Source organism: Seriola dumerili, unplaced genomic scaffold (assembly GCF_002260705.1).
Source record: "Seriola dumerili isolate Sdu_G_001 unplaced genomic scaffold, Sdu_1.0 BDQW01000052.1, whole genome shotgun sequence".
NCBI classification, from domain to species: Eukaryota; Metazoa; Chordata; class Actinopteri; order Carangiformes; family Carangidae; genus Seriola; species Seriola dumerili.
The window spans coordinates 607,973-630,848 of NW_019174307.1; the positions used below are offsets into that span (position 1 = coordinate 607,973).

At 40.0% G+C, this 22,876-nt stretch overlaps 1 protein-coding gene across 1 annotated transcript in view; it reads right to left on the minus strand.

The window, feature by feature from the left end:
* LOC111218790 (inactive dipeptidyl peptidase 10-like) overlaps positions 1–22,876 on the minus strand; it is a 51,783-nt gene that overhangs the window by 23,172 nt on the left and 5,735 nt on the right. Inside the window, exons 4-7 of the mRNA XM_022741263.1 lie at positions 17,008–17,102; positions 16,675–16,749; positions 2,236–2,288; positions 1,896–1,977 (exon numbers count right to left, since the gene is read on the minus strand). Of these exons, the coding sequence (XP_022596984.1) occupies positions 1,896–1,977; positions 2,236–2,288; positions 16,675–16,749; positions 17,008–17,102 (305 nt within the window). The remainder of the gene's footprint in view (positions 1–1,895; positions 1,978–2,235; positions 2,289–16,674; positions 16,750–17,007; positions 17,103–22,876) is intronic.

Genomic DNA, 22,876 nt, shown 5'->3' on the forward strand with positions numbered 1-22,876 from the left:
GGGGAGGAACAAACGACCGACATGCTCGTATGGATTGGAGGACTTGTTGTAAAACCCATGTGTGCTGAACTAATATTCACAGTGTTGGAAAGTAACTAAGTACGTTTGTGATAAATTAAAAGAGTAATACACTAATGTTACAAGTTACAACTCCACTACATTTCAGAGGGAAATATTGTACTTTTTACTCCACTACATCTCTTTGACAGCTTTAAACAAGCAAGAGACTGTAAGGACTGTGACACTTCAGTTCACTGAAGCCCGCGCCTGCTCTGTACCGGGTTCCCTTGCGCCTGGGAGAAAAAGTTGACCCCCTTGATTGTCACTGTATAATTTGCACTCACATGTCACAGAGACGTGGCAAATCCTTGCCTTGCCTTTGTCAGAACTAAGGCGATAGAACATCTCTGTTGACCAAATTGAGAAGAAACCTGGTGATGTGATCACACGGAGAGAACACGCTCACTGATAAAAACATAAAAAAACGTATTCTGACGCATTTCTGGTGATAACACGGACGAACATGCACGGAGAGCTCATGTGTAAAGAATACGTTGTCATTAGCACCGTGACACACTCCTGCAGGGCTTCCAGAAGAACAGGTTCCACCGAGGGCAGGTATAAATACTGAGGAAACGAGATAAAGATGCTATCAAATGGTTAATTACTTTCCTTGACTGCACTGGAGAAAATAATGGACTGAATATTCAGCGCATAACACTCTGCACGGTGGAGACATTACTCACACAGAGAGCTTTGGTCACCCAACATGATGTCTTCCAGCAACAGCTTGATTAGTCTGACTGTTGTTGGCTTCTCTTCAAAATAACTGTTTAGTTTAACCGGAGTCTGCCTTTCCTTTCAAGTCGCAAAGAGTCTTTGATCAGCCTTTACCTCAGAGCGCAGGGGACGAGGAGAAGAATAAAATGAATTATACATAAAACATTATATAAGACATAAAAATTAAACATGGATTTTCACCTTTCTGTGTGCAGCAAGGCGTCTTCATTTTAAATGACAAGAATGTAAAGTAGAGCCAAACTACATTTACTTTCACTGTGGATTCATCAATTAATTATTTCATCTGTAAAATAGCTGAAAATAATGAAGAATGCACATTCTGAGTGTTTCACAGTCTAACTTCAACTATTACAATTTGCTCGTTTGTTCATATTTAATTGCTATAAAACAGAAAAAAAAACATTTTAGAAGGTTGAAAAACAAATAAATGATCATCATCATCAAAAGTGATTAATTTAATTGATTGATTAATATTCTGTTGATGAACTAGTTGATGAATTGGGAAATATTTCTTCCTACAGCTGTTTTTTTGACTCATCACCTCTAAATCTCTCCTGGATCTTCACAGGTGTAAAATAACGTTATGAAATGCATGATTTGACCAGAAAACCATCAAAGAGCCTCCAGACAATGTTCAGTAGAGTCTTATATCTGTGCTCTGTATCGAATCGTTTCACATTAGCAGATCATTTCTACTGGATAATTTCTGCATTATTATTCATGCATGCTTATCATCCAGAGACGGGATTTTATCACAGAGTGAACATTATGCATGTTCTTGTTTAACCCAGTGCTGTGGAAAACCCATAACATTCATTGAGAAAAGGAGGATGATGGGCCAGTATGAACTGTCCTCATTGCATCTGTTGATGAGGAGATGCATAATTGAAATTTGGTTTCCCCTCGGTTGGGATCGCCCCATATATTGCACAGAGTTTGATAAAAAATAGAACGCAGGAGGCGTTAAGGTTCAGGTTATAATGTTTTTCTTTGACTTGTTTGAATAATTAAGTGAAAATGTTATTCTTTCACCTCACTTTTATTCCCTTTCACAGTTTTTTTGAGCCCTTTATTCGACCCTGGAAACTACTCACCAGCTGCTGACCATGAACACCCCACGAGGCGAACTGGAGGACAGAGTCTGACACCTCTGGAGGATTCAGCTCCCGGACCTCTCTGATGGAAGGACAATGAAGAAATGTGAACCAATCACTGACTCTGACTATGTCCATGGTCTGAACTCTCACTTCTGTTTATCTTATAAAAAATCTCATTAATTTGCGTTAAGACAAAAGACAACACAAAAACATTTTTTTGACCTTGAATTGTATGTAGTTGATCTTGGCGGTGGACACATGATTATAAAATGAAAAAAGGAATTTTGCTATGCCAGGTCTTTATGTAGTGTACAGTGTACTGTATGTAGTTCCTCACCTTGTATACAGGTTGTAGATCAGGTACGATGCTAAGAAAGAGTGCTGGTAGACCTAAAAGCAGATCACAAGAAAAACAAGTTCAGAGTTATGATGAACAGACCTGATTATTAATGGAGGTCCTAATCATCAGTAATGGACCATTACTGATAATTAGGACCTTAATAACCAAGAAAAACAGAATAATTTAGATAATCATGACTAAATTATTCTTCAGTCTTTTATTTAAAGGTAAAACTAATATTCTTAACATAGCATTTAGTCTTGTGTGTGTTTTGTGATTTTCTTGCAACACCAGCATTGTGTACTTTTACTTCAGTTAGTCATTTCCTGCCTTTTTGATAGATCCAGAGTGAGGTTCCCTTTATTTAATTGGACAGTGATATCAATAACACAGCATGGTTTTCCATTTTAGAGGAAGTGAGAGTGAAGTGAGAACAATGCTTTGCTGTGCTCTGTTGTTCAAATTACGAAAAGCCGCATAAAAAGCAATGAAGGTGCTGTTTTTCACACAATGAAGCTGACAAATCAGCAAGAGCTCAACCAGGAAATAATATCCCCATAAATACAACCAAAACACAAAAAGTGTAGAGTGAACCAACTTTTAGAAAGAGAGTTTCAGCTTTAAATTTTTTTTCCATATTTGTTCAGTTTTCACTTCCTGTAATTACAGGTTTATGGTATAGTCACACATGACTGATGATACAGGCTAAAGGATACTCAGAAGTGATTTGACCTTTCACTTTTTGCTACTAAATTGTGATAATTTTATTTGTTTATTTATTTGCAAATTTATTTTACAAACAAAAAACTGAAATCTCTCATTACATGTGCAGTCAGACCCATAATTCAAGTCCCTTTGGTAACAATTCGAGCTGTGAATGTTCTTGGGTGAGGCCAAAGCCCAGACCACCGAAGCGAAAGGTGAACTGTCGCCCCGGTCTCTGGAGCAGGTTTTCTTCAAGGACCTCTCTGTATGAGGCTGCATTCATCCTTCCCTCGGTTCTGACCAGTCCCCCCCCCCCATGGTGCCGCCACCACCATGATTCACTGTAAATGAGTGATGAGCAGTGACTGGTGTTCACCAGAAATGGTCTTTAGAGTTCAATTTTTGTCTCATCAGACCACAGAATCTTTTTCTTCTTTTAAATCCTTTAGCGCAGGACATAGTCGGGAATAATTTCCAACACAGCCAATAAAAAATACAAGTGTGCAGATGTTTTGAGGCATATCTTCTTCTCTTAGAGCTAACATTAGAGGCTAACATTAGCTTTTTCCCACTGATCCAGCATTTGGGCTGAGTTAGGCTAATGATGTCTCAGACTAATCTCCCTACCTGTCTTTCTCAAAGATATTTCAGTAGTAGTATTTCCTTAGTGTTGGTCCAGTCTTAATCTTGCTCATGGATCAGTCTGGAAAATAAAGGTTGACTCTCTTTTTAAGCCAAAAAAAATCTAATTGCTATGTTACTAAGGTAACAATCAGTGACACCTTCACTGACCAGTAGCACCCGACAACATAAAACAGGAAAACATGGCTCATAATTTGCAGTTTACTAACATTGTTATTGAGAGAGTGATGAGAAGGGAAAGTTTTTAGACACTGCAGCCATTGTTTTTTCCAAATCATTTTTTCCTTTTTATTGTTAGACTTTTCACACACTCTTGTAATTGTTGTATACTTCCAAAACAGAAGCTGTTTTCTTATTTAGAAAAAAGTCTTAATTTACCCAGAATTCATTGTACCAAAGTCTGGCTTAAGATGGTCAAACTGAACTGGTCTTTGTACAGCACAACTGCAGATTTATACTTTTCTTCATATAAAAATCTGTCATTACAAAACATTAAAATTATGCCTGAATCAGGTTTAACACTTCATACTTTACACAAACAGGCCCTGAATAATATTTAAAAAATATAATAACATTTTAATAGTATTAAAATTTCAAAACAGATAATTTACCAGTATTAATTTGCGGTGCCAACTGTATAATTTCACAACGTGGCTAATCTTTTGCAATTACCGGTAAAAGTATTTTGTGTCATATATACATTTCAACTTTCAGTCTGCAGCGCCACGTATTTGATCATCCACTAATATGTGTCATGAAATGTCCAGAGAATTTCCTCTCACAAAGCCTTTGTTTTAGGATTCTTTGAGATAATGGCGGAGCACCTGGGTGCCTCCGCATACTAATCAGCTGGAGTGTTACAGTAAGCTCACCCCACAGCGATACGATAAATACTGTAGAGCCACTCCACTCCCCTCGGCAACAGATCAGTTGCCGCTCGGCTGATCCACTCATCACCCAGCCTTCACTCCTTATTTGGACCACACTCCTCACACAGGAAGCAAAATGCGATTGTATTGTAACTTTGACTGCTCTTCTCTTCTTCCTTCAAAAAAGATGTCAGCATCATTCAGCAGACGCCCCTCCTAGGTGACAGCTCTGTGATGAGCCCTTGATAAGGTTGTCAGCAATGGGTGACACTCCAGAGGGGTGGGGGGGTTGGGAATGCGGAGACAGGCAGTGTTGTGTTTGATTGTGGCGTGCGGCAGTATCCTCAGCAGAATAAGGGCTACATGGCACTTGTAAATAATTCCGAGTGTTTGATTTGTACGGCTTAGAATATCATCACTTTGATGGTGTTTGCAGCACAGTCACGACTGCAGCTGCAGAAACATTTAAATTCTGACACTTAATTGGAATTTTTCTCACATCTGAGTCGTCCCTCTGCTGTTGATATCTGGAGCTGGTAAATGACTGTTGAGAGAAACGCTGTGAATCTGTCAATGGGATCTAAACGCTATTTTGAAGGCGTTGGATGGTAGAGAGGACGGACATGACTAAAACAAATGTACTGTATGTGAGTGTGTAGACGGCCGCGCTGCAGTTTGGTACACCAGTTAATTGAACGCACAGTAGTCAAAAATGAAATACTCGATCTGTCTGGAATTAAAATTCATAGTGTAAAATGATTCCGCAAATACACACATGTAATGTCTTTGCGAACCTACACAGAGAAGGGTGTTATGGGTAGCCTTAAGTTGCAGAGAGCTTAAAGAGGAACCAACACCCCACTGTTGCTTCTCCTCTTGCCCTCAGTGAGCTAGACAATCGTTCTCCTCATGAACACAAAGCTAGCAAATCACGCTAAAGGGATAATCATGACACAAAAGCATCTGAAAAGTAACGTGAGGAAGTATTTTCGCTTCAATGGCATAGATGTAAAAATCAGGGATAAAGGTGAGGCTGTTTGTTGTCCTACAGTAACATTATGTTGACAATGAACTGGAAGTCACCTGTTTGTCACTAGTAAGGCAGTGAAGCTGTGAATGAACATAACAACATAAATCCTACAAAGTAATGAATTCAAATTCATTGAGAACAAATTGTTTTAAGTCCTCATTCGCCCTTCCTCCTGCGAGCTCAGAAACTCAGGCGTGTCCTTTAAAAACTCCATGATAAACCCTCAAGTGAACGTCTAGAAAAGTAAAAGCTTTACTGTTCTTTAAGAGAATTTCCGATTTGAACTACATTCATGCTTCATACATACATACACCGACTGACAGGTGAAGTGAATAACATTGATTATCTCGTTACCATGGCACCTGTCAGGGGGTGGGATATATTAGGCAGCAGGTGAACATTTACTCTTCAAAGATGATGACTTGAAAGCAGCAAAATGGGCGAGCGTAAGGATCTGAGCGACTTTGACAAGGGCCGGATCGTGAAGGCTGGACTGCTGGGTCACAGCATCTCCAGAACTGCAGGCCTTGATGGGTGTTAGTGGGTTAGTGCTAGGCCTGCATGATACGAGGAACATTTGCGATGTGTGATAACACTGGTCAATATTGCGATGATGATATTATTGGCGACAATTAAACAAATATTGCAGTGTGCATATACAGTTTTGCTGAGTGAAGCTGAATGAAGAACAAAGACAAAGGTGATTATCGGTCATCTGCTGCAGGTAACGCCGCTGGGGGTGGGGGGGGTGGGTGGCTGTCTCAGGCTGGAGTTATAAGTTTTTAAAAGTTTGTATCAAACGAAGCTTCAGTCTACACACAGAAAACCTTCCCTTTTAGCTTGTTCATAACAGTTCACTGTTAGCCTAACGTTAGCCGCTGCGCTGATGTAAAACAAACTGCGGTGGATGGAAAGGTTGAAAATGTAGCTTTTCTTCCTGTTTAAATCTTGTTGAACAGGTGATGTATTGAAGGACACTAATTGCTTTTTACTCACAAAGGTTGTGATGACACTCTCAGAGCTACGACTGTAGCTGTTGTCAGCTCCAGTAGAAACTTCCCTCCTCGCTGGTCTCCCCCGCCGCCTCAGTGCTGTCCGCTGTGTGTGTCACAGGCTGCAGCCTGACACCAAAACGCGGGAGTTTTTTTTCCGGTTCATTTGGCTAAGGCCTTGAAAACCCAGTGTGACTGCAAAAATACTTTTTTTTCTCATTCATCACCTTTTATTTACACGTTTTGCAATGTGTTTATTGCACATGTTCACATCGCGGTGAGGATAGGCGCCCGCGGCTCATGGATGTGCGTGGGGAGCAAAGGATAGCTCGTGTTGTCCAATCACACAGAAGAGCTACTGTAGCACAAATTGCTGAAAAAGTTACTGCTGGTTCTGATAGAAAGGAGTCACATCACACAGTGCGTGGCAGCTTGCTACGTATGAGGCTGCGTAGCCGCAGACCGGTGCTGACCACTGTCTGCCGCCAAAAGCGCCCACAATGGACACGTGAGCATCAGAACTGGACCAGGGACCAATGGAAGTCGGTGACCTGTTCTGATGAATCACGTTTTCTTTTACATCATGTAGACAGCCGGTGCGTATGCGTCGCTTACCCAGGGAAGAGATGCCACCAGGATGCATTATGGGAAGAAGGCAAGCCGGCGAAGGCAGTGGTGATGCTTCGCGCAATGTTCTGCTGGCAAGTACACTCCCTCATGGGAAAAGTATTCCCTAATGGCAGTGGCCTCTTTCAGCAGGAGAATGTTCCTGCCACGCTGCACGCACACAAACGGTTCAGAAACGGTTTGAGGAACACAACAAGATTTTGTTCAAGATTTTGATTTTGGCCTCCAAATTCCTCAGATCTCAATCCAATCGAGCATCTGCGGGATGTGCTGGACAAACAAGCCTGATCCAAGGAGGCCCCACCTCGCAACTTACGGGACTTAAAGGATCTGCTGCTCGCGTCTTCGTGCCAGACACCACGGCACACCTTCAGAGGTCTTGTGGAGTCCATGCCTCGACGGGCCAGAACTGTTTTGGCGGCAAAATGGTGACTTACACGATATTAGGCACGTAATCGTAAGGTTATAGCTGCTGTTTTGCTGGTGCATTTATTTTGTACTTGTAGTGCAGGTAACTTGAACATGAAAAGTAGTAAAAGACGACTATTAAAAACATGAGTCACTAATCAACACTAGTTAGAGGAGAGTTAGAGAAATAATGCGTGCTTCACAGACTAACAAGCACTTCTTGTGACAGATGTTGATCTGTAAGCAGCTCCAAGATATATTCAGACATTTTTAATTGACCATATAATGATTTGAAAGTAAGAAGTCTGGCAACGAAGAATGTGGCTCATTAAATCAGCCTCTATTTACTCACTGAGATCAACTCTCCAAAAAGCTTTTTGCAATTGATGATTGGGTTAATTAGTGCTCTTTGCTTATTTTCACACTACAACTTCATTAACATGCATTTCGTAATTATTAAAAATGGGTACTCTACAGCTGCAATAATCAGCACCTCAGTAATTATCTAAGCGTACTACTTGAAGTCATGAAAGATGCCCTTTACAGTGTGCACGGAAGCCTGCTGACCATAGAAAAACAGAATATGATGTATGGTACCCTTTGACACAGCAGTATACAGCGGCAGAGAGCCGGCATGATTATGATAAATTCATAAGACAACTGGAGACAGCGGTGCCGGGGCAGGCCATTATTCTCCATAGATTACGGCTGTCACTTTGATGATGAACACATCTGCTCCGTCCATCTCAGGAGGAGATAGCACCTTTTAAAACTCTGCTGTCTCAGTCCCATCAAGCACACAGAGCTCATTATCAAACCCGCTTTGTTCACCAACACCGAGATGTTCCCGCGGCCGTCAAATTACAGAACGGAACAAGGAGGAAGGCGTGTAGTGTGATTTGCAACAAGCAATTTCACTGCCATTGGACACAGGGACCATAATGGACCTCTGGTGTGATAAATGAAAAATGCTCCATTTCCCGTTATAACTACTTGCATGAAACATAAAAGTCTCATGCGGTTTCTTCAGCATAAAAAAAGTCACAGCTGCCAGTCTCTTTTATAACGGAAACCTGGGGGAGCGGTAAATAAAAGGTTTAGGTGCACAGGGACAATTTGTGACCAAAACTGGACCCTATTTGAATCACACATTGTTCATTTTATCTTTTATTTATTGCATTGTGCATTTGTTTTTGCCGGTATGCAGTTACCATGGAACTGAGGTCGAGGAGCTCAGGTCAGAGCCCAGGGATATTTGATGAAAATTAACCTATAAATAGAAAATTTCCAATCTAAAGTTGATTTGAAACTGGTAATCCTCTTTATAAACATATTCCTCTGCATAATTTGAGGTTTAATAAAGGAAGAAGAAAGAGGATTAACACATTATTATACGTGCACTTTTATTATGGATCCTACACGCTGTTTTATAAATGAGGCCCCAGGTTACAGTTTACAAAAACACACTAATAGAAAGTGGAGTTCTGGAACAAAGCTCTATGAACTGATGACAAAAAACCTCAACTTCTATCAAAATGAAGGAAAGTGTGGAGAATAAAAGGAACAGCTCATGACCCAAAGCCACCACCTCATCCGTCAAACATGGTGCTGGTTGTGTTGTGGCTCGGGCATGTAAGGCTGCCAATTGAACTGGTGACACTGGGATTTATTAATGGTTTCCCCGTCTCTGCAGAGGACTTCTGAGGCTCTCTTAGAGTGAACACTGGACCCTAAGTCAGGTGACCAAGGTCGCTCCTGCTCCAGGAACTCTAGACTCTAGGAAGAGTCTTGATGGTTACAACCTCCTTCCTTTTCACAATAATTGAGGCAGCTTTAGAAATGGCCCTGATCTATGCCATGCTACAATTATATGACAAAGGTCCACAGAGAGTTTCTTGGACTTCCTGGCTTAGCCTTTGTCCAGCCATGCAGTCTGAATTGTGGGACACAGATGTGTTTTCTGTTACCTAAACTATGTCCAATTAATTCAGCTTGCCACAGGTGGACTTGTGAAAATTAGAGCAAAGAGGACGCACCTGATCACAATCTGGAGTCCGGCAGCAAAGGGTCTGAATACATTTATTAGTCCTTGTCATACTCTTTGCACTCCACAATTTACACATAAAGATTTGGTCACAACTACTACCCTTCCACTTTTCTCCGAAATAAGCAGGAACTGACAAAAATGTTTTCCTCCCTATTCTGTATTCCATACGATGTGGAGAGGTCTGCTGAATCCACTATCACAACAGTATTAGACTGGGCAGTATATTTTCTCAAAAAGAAGTCAAAACAAGTGCACTTACAGCGTTTATTGATGGGGCGTATGCGTTTGCCGGACTAACAGGATCAGGGAAGCGACCGAACTGGGGATGACTGCCAACACAGCTCACAGTCGACGATGAGAAATATGCAGCAAAGGTTGCTGTCTTATGTTTGGTAGCTGGGAGTCCTGTCTGCTGAACAGCAAGTTACGAGACATGTCGGCGTCCATGGTTTTCCCATAAGACCTTATGGGAACAGTCATGGAGGACGTTCACCTCTACAAACCGTTTCATGATAATATGTTGAAATGGTAAGTGTTGGCTACTAAATCATGTCATGTTTAACGTCTGTTATGTTGAGCTAAATGACGTATTGATGCTACACCAGCTCTTCTGTGCAGTCTGTTCACATTTTTCGTCACATGTTTTGTCGCTCTGATTGGTTGTAAATCTATCCAATTGGATTTTGGTCTGCAGCCATTGATGACGCTCCTTCGATATCGAAAATGAACCCGAGAGGTTTCAGACCCATCTGCGAATGGGTGTGTATTTAAATTTGTGTTAGGTGATGCAGTGAAGCACCCAAGGGTCAATTTTGTTCTCTACACTTCTGCCCCACTTTGCTGCGCTTCACTGCTGCAGATAACCAGGGGTTGAAATCATATTTTGGTGCGATGACTTATAATTAAGTCATGAAGTTGTCATGTTGATGCAAGGCAGCCGCCGATTAGAATTTGACAAAGAATTCCCAGCTGGAAATATGTAAATGTTGCATTCACACACTTGAGGGTCCGTTTTAGACATTTTCATGATAAACAATTAAGTAGAATTTCTGTTGTTTCTTTGTAATCACAACAACTGAAGCAGTTTGTGATCTTTTAAAGTGCCTCTCTCTCTTACAGATGGTCGCTAACAAATGTCCTCCCTATGCTGCAATGTTAATGAGTTTTTCAGGATTGTGTGCACAGCCTGTTTCTATCTTTAGCTCCACACCTTAGAGGACAGAGTCCCTTATCTCTGCTGCATGTCTGGATCACATATCGATGAGATTAACACAAAGGACAGAAAGAGTTACTGATAGGCTTGATGTAGGATTTGAGAATAGTGATTATTTTTTATTATATGATGGACTACAGCTCCAGTACTGGAATTATCATTTACTGCGACTTTTTTTTTATTCATATGTAGCCACAGAGTTTTTTAAGCCGCCTTGATGACGCTTGAAAGTCACAAGACTGTCATCATCTCTCTTATCGCAGCCTTTTCCATGTGGCCTTGTTGGCATTTCAGTCAATGTCATTGAGACTCTGCCTTTGTTCAATAAATGATTCAAACTGTGTATGAAGTATATGGATGGACTTGTAACACTTGTAAACTCAAACTCAACAATAATGTGAGTAGTTTGTAAGAAATGAGTGAGGAAAACGAGCGATAATGCATTGTGATAACTGAATGGAAGAGCATATAGTAGATAATGATGAGTCACTAGAGAACAGACTGGGAGATACTATTGGAATAAATCGTTAGATAATGATTAGTTCATAAGTATGTGTAAATTGGAATAACAGCCACTTTTTTTTCATAAATCACTCCTGATTAACTCTGAACAAGCGGCTGAAAAATGAAGCCAACATAAAAATGCTAAAAAAAACTGCAGTTCTTCATTCTTCTTTTAAATGTGAGAATGTGACTTTTTCCAGGCCTAAAAACCCTGTTTCTTGTTTATAAACCATCGGCTTCATAAGCATCTGCATCTGCACCCAGGGGTTAAACTGGCTGGAGCCCACCAGAGCTCTGACACGCTACCATTTGGATGTCAGGAGCCAGAGCTCAGCTAAATAGCTGTGGTCATTACACAGAAGCAGACTTGATAAGTCTGTTCCCATACAGAGAGGCATTGTGCCACTGGCCAATTTAGACACATGGCACAACAGCTGTAACTGCAGCATTTCAGTGTCTTGTCAACCATAAATTAATTAGGGGGGAAAAAAAAACAATAAATAAATAGATAAATTAAATGAAAATGAAAATGTTACCCCGAGTGGTGTCCAGCTATTTAGATGGTTTGATTCTTTTTGAGATTTGTTCATGAATTTTAACAATGCATCAGAGGTGATTAGAATTTAGTTTGAGGTAGAGCATTAAAGCAACATCTCTAACAGTGCTGTTGTTACTCTGACCAGTCTACATCCACAGATGTTCACAGTTATTGGTACAACTTTATACTGAAGCAATGGTCCAAAGAGTGACTCCTTTTGGGTCCATAATGTCCTTATTATGAAGTCTTTGTGACTGATGCCCGGCCAGCGGTGTTCACTACAACTCTTCATTGAAAAAATCGGACGACAATATCACTTTATGAAACATATCAACAAATGTTCGTCTGCTGTTGCAATATTTGCAGCCATGACAGCAGCGTGACCCTGGAGAAGAAAATTATATACTATAGCATTAGCTTCATCAATAGTTTGCATTGTACATTTTAAATTGTGTAATTGGAATCGGCTTCCATAAAAATTCATTTGCAGTCATTTGAATTATATCTGCCTGCAGAAAGATGCAAAGAATAAAACTATTCTGTTTGCAGAATCTTCTCACGACAAGGAATAAGCTGAAAATAGTGAAAATGTAAAGTGCTGTGGATCAGCAGCTGAGCACCAGCCTGTACAGCGCCCATTCTTCTGATAATTGTGACTGAGCATGTTTCCTCAACACACACACACACACACACACACACACACACACACACACACACACACACACGATCCTCCATTCAATCCTCAGCACTCAGCAAACACCATGTGTGAAGCAGACCTAAAGCATCAGGGTAACAACATAAAGCTCTGTGTTTTGTGATGTTGCCATACACAGACTGCCTTGGCCTCCAACATTAACAGGAGCATAATAACCTTGTTATTAGTGCTATAAATGGCTAAAAAGAGTAAAAGTAATCCAAATCATATGTGCAGCATACTGCAGCATACTGAAGGGACGTGGAAATCTAGACAGAAATTGACCGTTCACTAAGGCGTGGCTGACCGCTCAAGCTTCAGGTTTCTCCACCACATAATGTTATCATCATTTCATAATTTTTTTTTCTTCTGCCAAATTACTACAATTAAAGGAATAGGGCGTGGTAAAACGCTGCTCAATCAAATCAGCCCTTTGTGCCGTGCGGGTAGGGGTATCAGTGTGTTCTCTGTGTGTGTCAAGCGTTTTATGCACTTGCTAATGCATTATCACGATGCTCAGGTGAGTGGCATCAGCCTGTAAGTGGACAAAGACCTTAAGGCCATCCACAACAAATAACGATAGATATAACAATAACTATAAATATGTTGTTTTAAAAAGTTGTTTTAACTCAAGTGGATGTTGGAGTTCACACCACAACTATATCAACATCGGCCGTGGTGAACGAAACCACCAGAATCACTTTCAGTGATTTGATGGGTGATAGAGAAACTGACAGCCGATCAAACTACATATGACTTCACAGGCAATTGGACTGTGCGTTCTGCTCTTTAATAATAATGTTACTGGGTCAATACACCGAGCACGGCTGCAATATAAGCAAACAACCCGGCTCACAGATCAGGACGTCACATTCAATATGGCAGATGACATTAGAGAGAGTCAGTATTGAGGTAAAAAAAAAAAAACCCACCCATCGATAACACAAATAAACTTTTATACAGACGCTAACAAGAAAATCATTATCATTCATCTGTGTGGATGCTCACGTTGTATTAGTTTTAGTTATACAACAGTTAGTTCCGACAAAGTAAAAGTCATTCCATGAGCGCTGATATAGAGCACAACAGCACTGGGACTTTTAACTGCATGTGTCACTCTGCGTCACAGGTGTTCTATTAACCACTGATCAGCGTCACATTAACGGTCGTTATCTTTCTTAGATTGTAACAAACTTTCCAAAGATGAAAATATTTCCAGAAATAACATTTGAATGAAACGATGTCTGTTCATCAGAGGAGGATGAAGGGAAGAAGCCTGGATACTTCAGCGCACACCTGAGGTAACATGTAGACAAAGTAGCAAGCTAGTGTGCACTGTGCAGGTCAGGAAAATGTTTATGTGTTGCGTAGCAACAGTCCAGTACCAGTCCAGTTATGGAACCATTTATGTTGGCGTAGCCAAATAAATGATGAAATAAACAAACAAATTATAATCTGTTGTTGCTTATTTAACTAATATGGCGCTCGTAGAACTGGTCGATAAAAGCAATATCACACCTGAGGTCGTGATGTTGTACTGAATATCAGCACGGCTGTGATTGTCTTCGCTATTCAGTACAACATCACGACCTCGAGTGTGATATTGCCTAATTATAGTTGTAATTATTGTTCTTGGTGTGGACGGCCCTTTAATCTGGAGGTGACAAGAGATACTGCTGTCAGTATTAGAGCGTATGTGAATTATAATGTTATTTTGTGCTTTGGGATTAGACAGTTAATCAGACCCATAGACAAATAGGTCTGCCGGTGTTCCTGTCAGGCTGCAAAAAGCCTACACTATAATATAATAACCTTTATGATTGGTTAGAATAGACAGCACGATTAAAACAAATAAAGCCAGTCTATATAATAACAACGGTTATGATTCTGTATTCAAGTTGCTGATATCCACATCAACAACCCCTATAATGGAAAACTCTGTGTCTTCTCTTGTTTGACAAAATTATATAAAAGTGAGAGAAGAACTGACAACACCATCATAAAAGTGGTTGTTGTGTTGGACAGCATTGAACAGGTATTTTTGTGTTCATCTGTTGTCTGCCATTGTGCTAACTTCTATTGTCTGAACCCAAGAGAGAAATGAACTTTTTCTCTCACTGAATCATTCAATAATCTCCAAGGACAGACATTCTCAGGGATTGACACTTTTATGATCTTAAATCATTAGCAAGTACTTTCCTTTATTAGAAGGCGTTTGCATTTTGACGGTTAAACATAGTTTTGTGCACATGGACGTAGAAGAATGAAATTTCCTTTGCCTTTGACTCTGCTACAGTGCACTTCATTGAAAACATCAAGTGTGCTTTAATTTGACTGGCTTTCCATAAAACCCAATAACAGTACGCTCTGCTCTAGTTGTAGATCTTCAAACATTTGTTCAAAGCACTGTATTGTGCCTCAGTGTTTTCAACAACGGCCAAATGAACTTGTGTTAAAAAGAGTTTGTAGATGGCCAATCAGATGTGACATACAATTAGCTTTGTTCCATTCAAAAAGTAGGTCAAGAGATTTTTGTGTTGCGTAGTCTGGATGAAGCGCTCTTCTCACCACAGTGAGGAGTAACACTGACTACAATCAGCTGTGTATGTACAAAAGACAGCAGGTTACTGGGAGAAGTCGGGTCAAGGACATTGGTGAATATGCTTTTGTATGTGAATATGTACTTTTTGCATATTTTCAGTATTATGGCTGTTATACTCCTACAGCAGACATGTTCTTCTCCTGTTGCCATAGACTACTACGTGACATTTAAATGTCAGTATTATTTCATTTATACCCATCACTTATAAATACACCCGGTCACCAAACCTGGGCAGTGTCCGACTGGGTCAACACTTACGCTGTCAGCTGACTCATGCTGAGTCATTTGGAGAGAACACCAATGCAGCTTCGACCCAAGGTCACTGATACTGAGGATTGAGAAATGTGTTAACCCCTTCAAACCCTAGGATTTCTTTTCATCTCCATTTGGAGTGCCAAGTGTTCTAAAGAGCTTTTCTGCCTCCTGACTGGTGAAGTAACTGCATCTATCTCTTGATTTCCATTACTAACAACTCTCTGCACACAAGACACCAATCACACAACTTGACCTCCAGATGGAGTATTTCTGTTGCACAATGGCCATAGAAACTGGAAACTTGGCCACTACACCAAACTCTGAAGGATTGAAGTAAACAGGCAGCACTAAATTCCATGTTACACCTGCGAGGTTTGAAGTTACATTTGGTAGGTACTCCAGTGTAAGTGGGTGCGTAGGAAAATGTATCTACGTGCTGGAATATTATAGAGGATGGCGAGGCACTGATTTAAAGTACGTTTGATTTGTTTGACCACAGCTGTTTCCCTGGGTGTAGCGTAGCTGGGCCCACAAATAGCTAAATAGTAAAACAGTTAAATAATTACAGAATTATTACATAAATATTGTCAGAAGAAGAAAAAAAAAAAAACCTAGTGTACTTTTTCATTTAAATAAGTTAAATAATATTGCTTGTAAATGTCCCTTGTGTCCCTTTGTTATGGAAAAACACACTGATAATTTTCACTTTCTTGTGCATCATGGGGAAAAAAGTAAGCGACAACCCTGGAAATATGTTTACAATGAAACTGGAAAGGGCATAGTGAAACTGGGGGCCCCCTTAGCAATCGTTAATGACATGATGATCTCTGAACGAACGAGTGACAGATTAAAACACTAACCCTAACTCGATGTGTATTGCCCTTCAGGATCACCACCAGGCTAAACCCATGGTAGAATTTCTACACCTAAATGGACTTAATGCATACACAAACATCAACCTCCAACATGTGAGGGTCTGATACAGATACTATCAAGAGTAAAAACACCTTCATTAATTGAAACAGAGACTGAAACTTGCAATATTCCTCAGAAAAACTGTTTTTAAACTGTTTAAAAAACTGATTAATAATAGTTTCAAAGTTAAATAACGTACAGGGCTTATGTATGCGATTCTGAACTGTTCCTGTTTTATTCTCACAAATAAAACATGTCAGGTTTCTCATTGATTCAGACCTGAAAGATATTTCCATGTCGGTCACATCTCCAATTCAGTTCATGAACTGTCAGCAGCCCCAAGCCAAACACCAGTGTCAGAGAATATGCAATCAGAATATTAAAGAGGTTCTCACCTGCTTGACATCATATCCCAGAAGAACAAAGTTCAGATCTGGAGAAACTGCAAACTTTGATGCCTTAAAAGTCGCCTGTGGGAAGAACAAGAAACGGATGAGATGTCAACAACGCAATTTTTTTCATTCGACTTCTGAAAACGAAGAATACAGCACGGATACACAAACCATATAAGCTTATGTCTTGATGCAGCACCAACTGACAATCAACAACAAGCCACCTGCTGATGGCAAAGTGGATTGCCACTGTAAGAATTATTTTATATACGAAGCATTATTGTAATAATATTATTTTACTTACAATAAAAATGTTCAAATCGCTGGCCTACTTACAAACGTTGAGTTTTTCAACAGGAGGTCTGTTTCATTGTCGTGTGTGGAAACTTTCAGAACATCTCCGTCCCAGCTCTGATAGATGATTTCTTCCCCTAGGACAGAAACACACACACACACTCAGGTTCTGTGTTTGTGTAACAAATATATATTCAAAGAGCTAAATCAAATCTTTGTGACGGGCTGTGAACAAAGAAACACTTGATTAGACATAGACAGCATTTTAAATGTAAGACTCTATTTTTAGTAGTAATTGTTTTTATTTTTTTTGTACCAGTTTTTCAACTGACAAAATATAATTAAGTTTGCTGGAAAATTTGGATTTGTTTGATTTTTTTTATCTTGGCAAGAGGTCAAAGTAAAGCTGTCTCTAAACATGATAAACAGTCTGGACTATTGTTAACCTTATGTTGTGCAAAGCAGTGTTGCCATGGCAACTTAAGCCACATGGATTTGTGGTTATGTGGTGTGATGTTGACTGCTGTGCCACTCTTAATTTAATTTGCAGAAACGCCCCGATCACATAAACTGTGTCCATACCATCAGGAAAGTGAAACAGAATGTTTATTGACACAGATGTCAGTCTGTGATGGAAGGGAAAGGTTGGTCACCACCATGAAAGTCGGTGCTCTACACACCCTCCGCTGAACTGACCTCAACAAATGTACTTTAACATAGCTACAGGGGACCACTACTTCCTTCACTGGCGCTGAAGGTTTGGATGGAAACTGTGTGCTCCTCAATTGTCCATGAACATTATTCTGTTATTCATGGATAGTGGGAATCATTCAAGTCCTACAACCTGAACAACCATATACTGTATGTCGTTTGTACCCTCTGCAGTTAAATCGCTTTTTGCTATTTTTTTGTGTCGTTAACAACTAAGACTACCAATTATTTTGGGTAATAAAAAGAAAAGGAATGATTTTTGATTTAAAATTTCTTCTCTACTGTAACTGAACCCCTTTGACCAGCCCCGCCCGCTTTTCTTTCACCCTGCCCGCTGGACGACATACCCAGCCAATGCATTTGTCAGGCAGCCACCGCCACACACTTGACCTCTGCGTAGTGTATGTGTGAAAGATAAGATCTGATGTTGCTCAGTGGTCAATACAACATCATCATGGATAAACCTCCTGAATCTCCTGAAGTATTGTCTATGAAACCGAAGCTGACGTTCTGGTTCTTTCCCGGTTTGTTATGACCTGTAAACAAGTAGGGCACAATAAACTCAACTGAGTGGCATCTATTGTCGACATGTGAGTGTTTTGTATTATATTTTGTCATAATTTCATATCACGTGTACATCACGTTAATTCAGCAACACACTGGATCTTCATCGCTATGGTTGCAATAATAAATGGTCATGGTTTGGTTAGGTTACTTGGTTAGGTTTAAGAAAAGATCATGATTGAGGTTAAAATAAGTACTTTCCTAAAATTACACAATCTTTGTTGTCATGGTTACAACAACAACAATGTGGTTAACTTTTTTTGAACGGTCATGGATAATAGAAACAATATATACTGCTCTCCTGTGTGAAGTTCCTATGTTTTCGTTGACCCATCCATCCACCACAACCCCCTCCTGGTGTGGGCTTTGTCGCTCTATTTACTACATCACCTGACTTCTTCCTTTGCTCCTGTCATAATTACTACGGCTGCTAGATGTTGCCTAACAACACAAAGCAACTAGCTGCACAGATGACCTATGGGCAAAATTTTTACAGGACAGTCTCGCATCATCGGTTCCTCTTCAGGAAAACAGTTGCTCAGGCTGATGGTGTGTAGACAGCGTGAGCCTCAAGATTTTTTGGGAGGGGTTAAATAGGTCCAACAATAAGCTGCCCCAGAGGAGACAAAGTATTTGACAAGACAGAAGAAAACAACAACAACAAAGATTCATTTAGGAGGATCTGTCTAAGAAACTCGGCACAGTGAGATTAAGCTTCAACTTTTAAGAGTGGAGAAAGTGACAGGAGGTGCCTGCATTAACTCCAGTCTAATCCCAAACCAGTCCTACAGTCCAGAGAGGCCTGATTTTCATTAAAGCGGTTGACAGGTCTAAATCATTCTGAGGTCCCCATCTCATGTAAATGTCAATGAATAAGCTCGGTGGCATCAATCTCAGGCAAGAGGGCTACAGACTAGCAAACACTCAAAACACTTTAAGCATAATGACAGGAAAATAAATATGAAAGACAGATGGGTCACTGATAAAGAAATCCTCTGAAGGGCTTTTGTCATTTGGAAACCCTTACCCACAGCGAAACAAGCCACAGTCTTTTGTGCATATTTTATATGCTGCACATGTATCAAATCAGTGGTTTTATAAAACATTTTACGGCGAAAGTAATTGGAAAATTGGGCTGCTATCCTCCAGAGTTGACAACAGTTCCATCAGAAAATGCTCTGAGGATAAAGGTGGCATGTAATCTCAGCTGTGATTAAAAGTGTCAGAGATACTCAGTGATTTGCCACTGCTTTGTTAGGGCAATAATTAAAGGAAATCCCCGGTTTCGCCACTGTTGACACTGTTACCCAACTGATAAATTACACATCTCTAGCCCTTGAGCTTAATATTGTGGTGTGAAGAAAAAAGCCAAGTTTGACAACGTGGGATCAGTAAAAGCAGCAGACGTGTGTTTTATTGTTGACAGACATTGTTGATTCAAGATGGATGGAGAATTTTGAGTAAATAAGTGGGCGTTTTACCCTAATGTAGTACTTATTTGTCACAAGGAGGGATGATGTTTTCTGCTCCATCATTGGGTTTATTTCAGTTTAGCAAGAACACATTTTTAAGGGAAAGCCTGTGTTACAAACTGGTGCCATTCAGTTTGAAAGACTGGGGAATTTAGAGACTAACAAAAAGATTCTGCTGAGTTGCATTATGGGAATTGTAAGATCAAATGTTTTTGGAGCTTAGCCAACATTAGGGAGTAAAAGTAAGGATGTCTGCTGCTTCCATTTAGTTCACCCTGTTTTTGTTTTTTTGGTCTCCACCAACCTGGCACTCATTGGACAGATGCTTTCATTTGCCAAATGAGTAAATGCAGTGTAACTTCCAAGGGAGGTATCTGGCTTTTTAGCTACTAAATACTCAATTACATTCACTAGCTAGTTGCTAACTGTGTCTGTCTGCCATTTGGTACCGGGCAGGTAGTGTCCAGTGGGTTTAGCAGAGCTTTTTGATGGGAACAGCTGCCTGGTACTCCTGGAACACGGCTGATGAAAACCAAAACAATAATAATCCAAAATAGAATAACACACCAAATGGAGCTGAGAGGAACTGCGGAGTTGCGGTTCATTACTCCAAGTGACACCTTTCACATAACACATAGTCCTTTGATCGATTGTTAACATTAACAGCACTGATTAGCTCAGCTGTTCACAGTGCGGATGCTCTCCTCTCACCCAGTGTGTTCCTGTGATTCTTGTTGCTGTTTTTTTTTTGTTACAACTGGAAGAAACTGTAATAATAATACAGCCCAGTCTTTCACTCATGTAACTGTCTGTAGTACATAAGCTGTGGAAAAATATCAGTTAGTTGGTGGCCTGTTTCTTAATGCCTGGCCGAGGACTGCGGAATCATGTAAACGCCCTAATCGCCGCTTTGGAGCAATAAAAGTTTGACTTGGTGAGCAGAGGCCAGACTTTTAAAAGTTCTATAAATGAGATTGTAAACATTAGTATAGCAGCAAACAACTATGTTCTATGTAAAGATATAGTGGAGTAATGGTGTCCTAAGCAGAGAGCAAAGTCACATTCCCTCTGAACGTGTTGTCATCTGAGCTTCTCTGGTCTGTGTTTTGGTCTCTGGTCTAGCAGCACGTGCGTGTTAATGTGAGTCCCTCCTGTTAAACAGTTGGTCCTCCCCACGTTTATAAAAACACAGGCTCCGCCCACACGTGAGATGGCACAGTGCAGTACTCGGTGTTCAGGCGAAAGTGACCTTCCAGAATTTCCTCCACTGAAGAAACCAAGTTTTCGTACAAAAAAAGAAAGACAAAGGAAGAGATAAAACCAGAGCACAGACAGACAGGTCACAGGAACTACTGCCTCAAATCCCGGTCGGCCAGTGGAATGTCAAAATCCAAAAAAGTGAAGTTTTTACAGTGTCGCTCATGCATCCGGTCCCAGTGGATAAGTCCAAGGTAGAATTTGTTTCCCAGTCCAACTGTAGAGCCAGCACTGATCTGGCTTTACAGAGACGGAGAGCTCGACAAGCTGCTAAAGAGCTCCAGCTTGGAAATTCAGCTCAGCTCAGTTAGTGTGTTATCGTGTGATAATATAGAAGGTGTTCAGTCAGGTGTCTCTGTTGCTCATAAATACACAAAGTTCGACCAAACGAGCAGACAGTGACTAGATGGTTATTTTTGATAATCATAAAAATTCATATTACTTTATTTGGAATACAGTAATATATGAATATTTTGTCAGGTCAGCACAACACATCTGAGAAAATTAAATTTTTAGTTTTTCAAATTAACATAAATCTGCCAGTAGAGTGATTTTTCTTCAAGCTAGTGATTATTTTGAAACAAGGCTGGTTGCAGTTAGTGTCATTTGTCATTTGTGTCATGCTCTGTTTTTAACCTCACTGAAGAGTGGCCTAGTGCAATCAGAAAAGCTTCATGCATGAGTGAAAGAATTGTGCACAGTTATGGTACTTTAACTTTAACTGCTCTTTGCTAGGTTTGCTTGGGTTTACACACTTCTGCACACAGTGAGGGCCAGTATACTGATTTCACTGAGCTTAAAACTGCACTAATCGATATATCTATATTTACAATGCGGTAAATTCCTTTGTGAGTATGATTGGGTTCACTCATACAGACACAGAGAATCATCACCCAGCTTTGCTGTCATCAGCCATGATTCCAGCCGCGGCAGCTTTCTTCCATCTAAATGCTCTAATGAACTCAGTGTACGCTCCCTGCTCAGCACCAAACAGCGGCAACTAGCTGGTGAACATAGTGGAACATTTAGCAGCTAAAGAGGCAGATATTTCTCTCAGGAGTTGGTGGAAACAAAACCAAGGCTTTTGGGACTTAACATCCACCAGGTGCTCAGAAAAACAACTCCAAATGAATGATGATGTGGCTCCATAACTGCTGGACAAGTCAATAGACAACTGTCAACTAATGTGTTGGCAATATCAACTTCATAATGTGATAATCTGTCACATGTTGTGTTTTCAGCCTCCTCCACTGTCCCATAGTGGAGCAAAAATCAATTAACATTTTAGACAAATTCCACAGCTGAATTAGACGACCTGCATGTCAAGTACTCCTGGAGGGAAGTTGTGATCATTGATTGGCTAATTATCAAATGCTAATTAAACTACTTTCTAAATGGAATTTACAAGCATTTCCACATGCACAATTAAGAGGATGATATTATTATCAGTATTATAATTATTATTGTATATATGTTCATATTAGTAGAATGATGATGGGAACAATACCTGTATATGTATGTAGGTGTATGTGTACGTATATATTATACCTTTTTTATTTTGTTTAGTGTTTATTTTTTATGTTTTTACACTCAATACACGAACACACACATACACCAAATACCAATGAACATTATAATCACTTATCGATTTACTGACTTACCATTTTGTTTATTTTTTTTTTACTCTATTCCCCTCTCCTTACCCCCATTACAAAAAAGATGATGACAGTAGTAACAGTTTTGTTATGAAAGTTTTCATTGAGAGTTTTCACTTCTATTTATTTCTCTTAAGAACGACTTACAACAAAGGAGATGTATTTTTTTGATAAAGCCAACCCTGTTGGGAAAACCATTATAGAAAAAGACAAAGGAAATTTGTTCAAAGTTGCTCAAGGACTTTTGTTTCT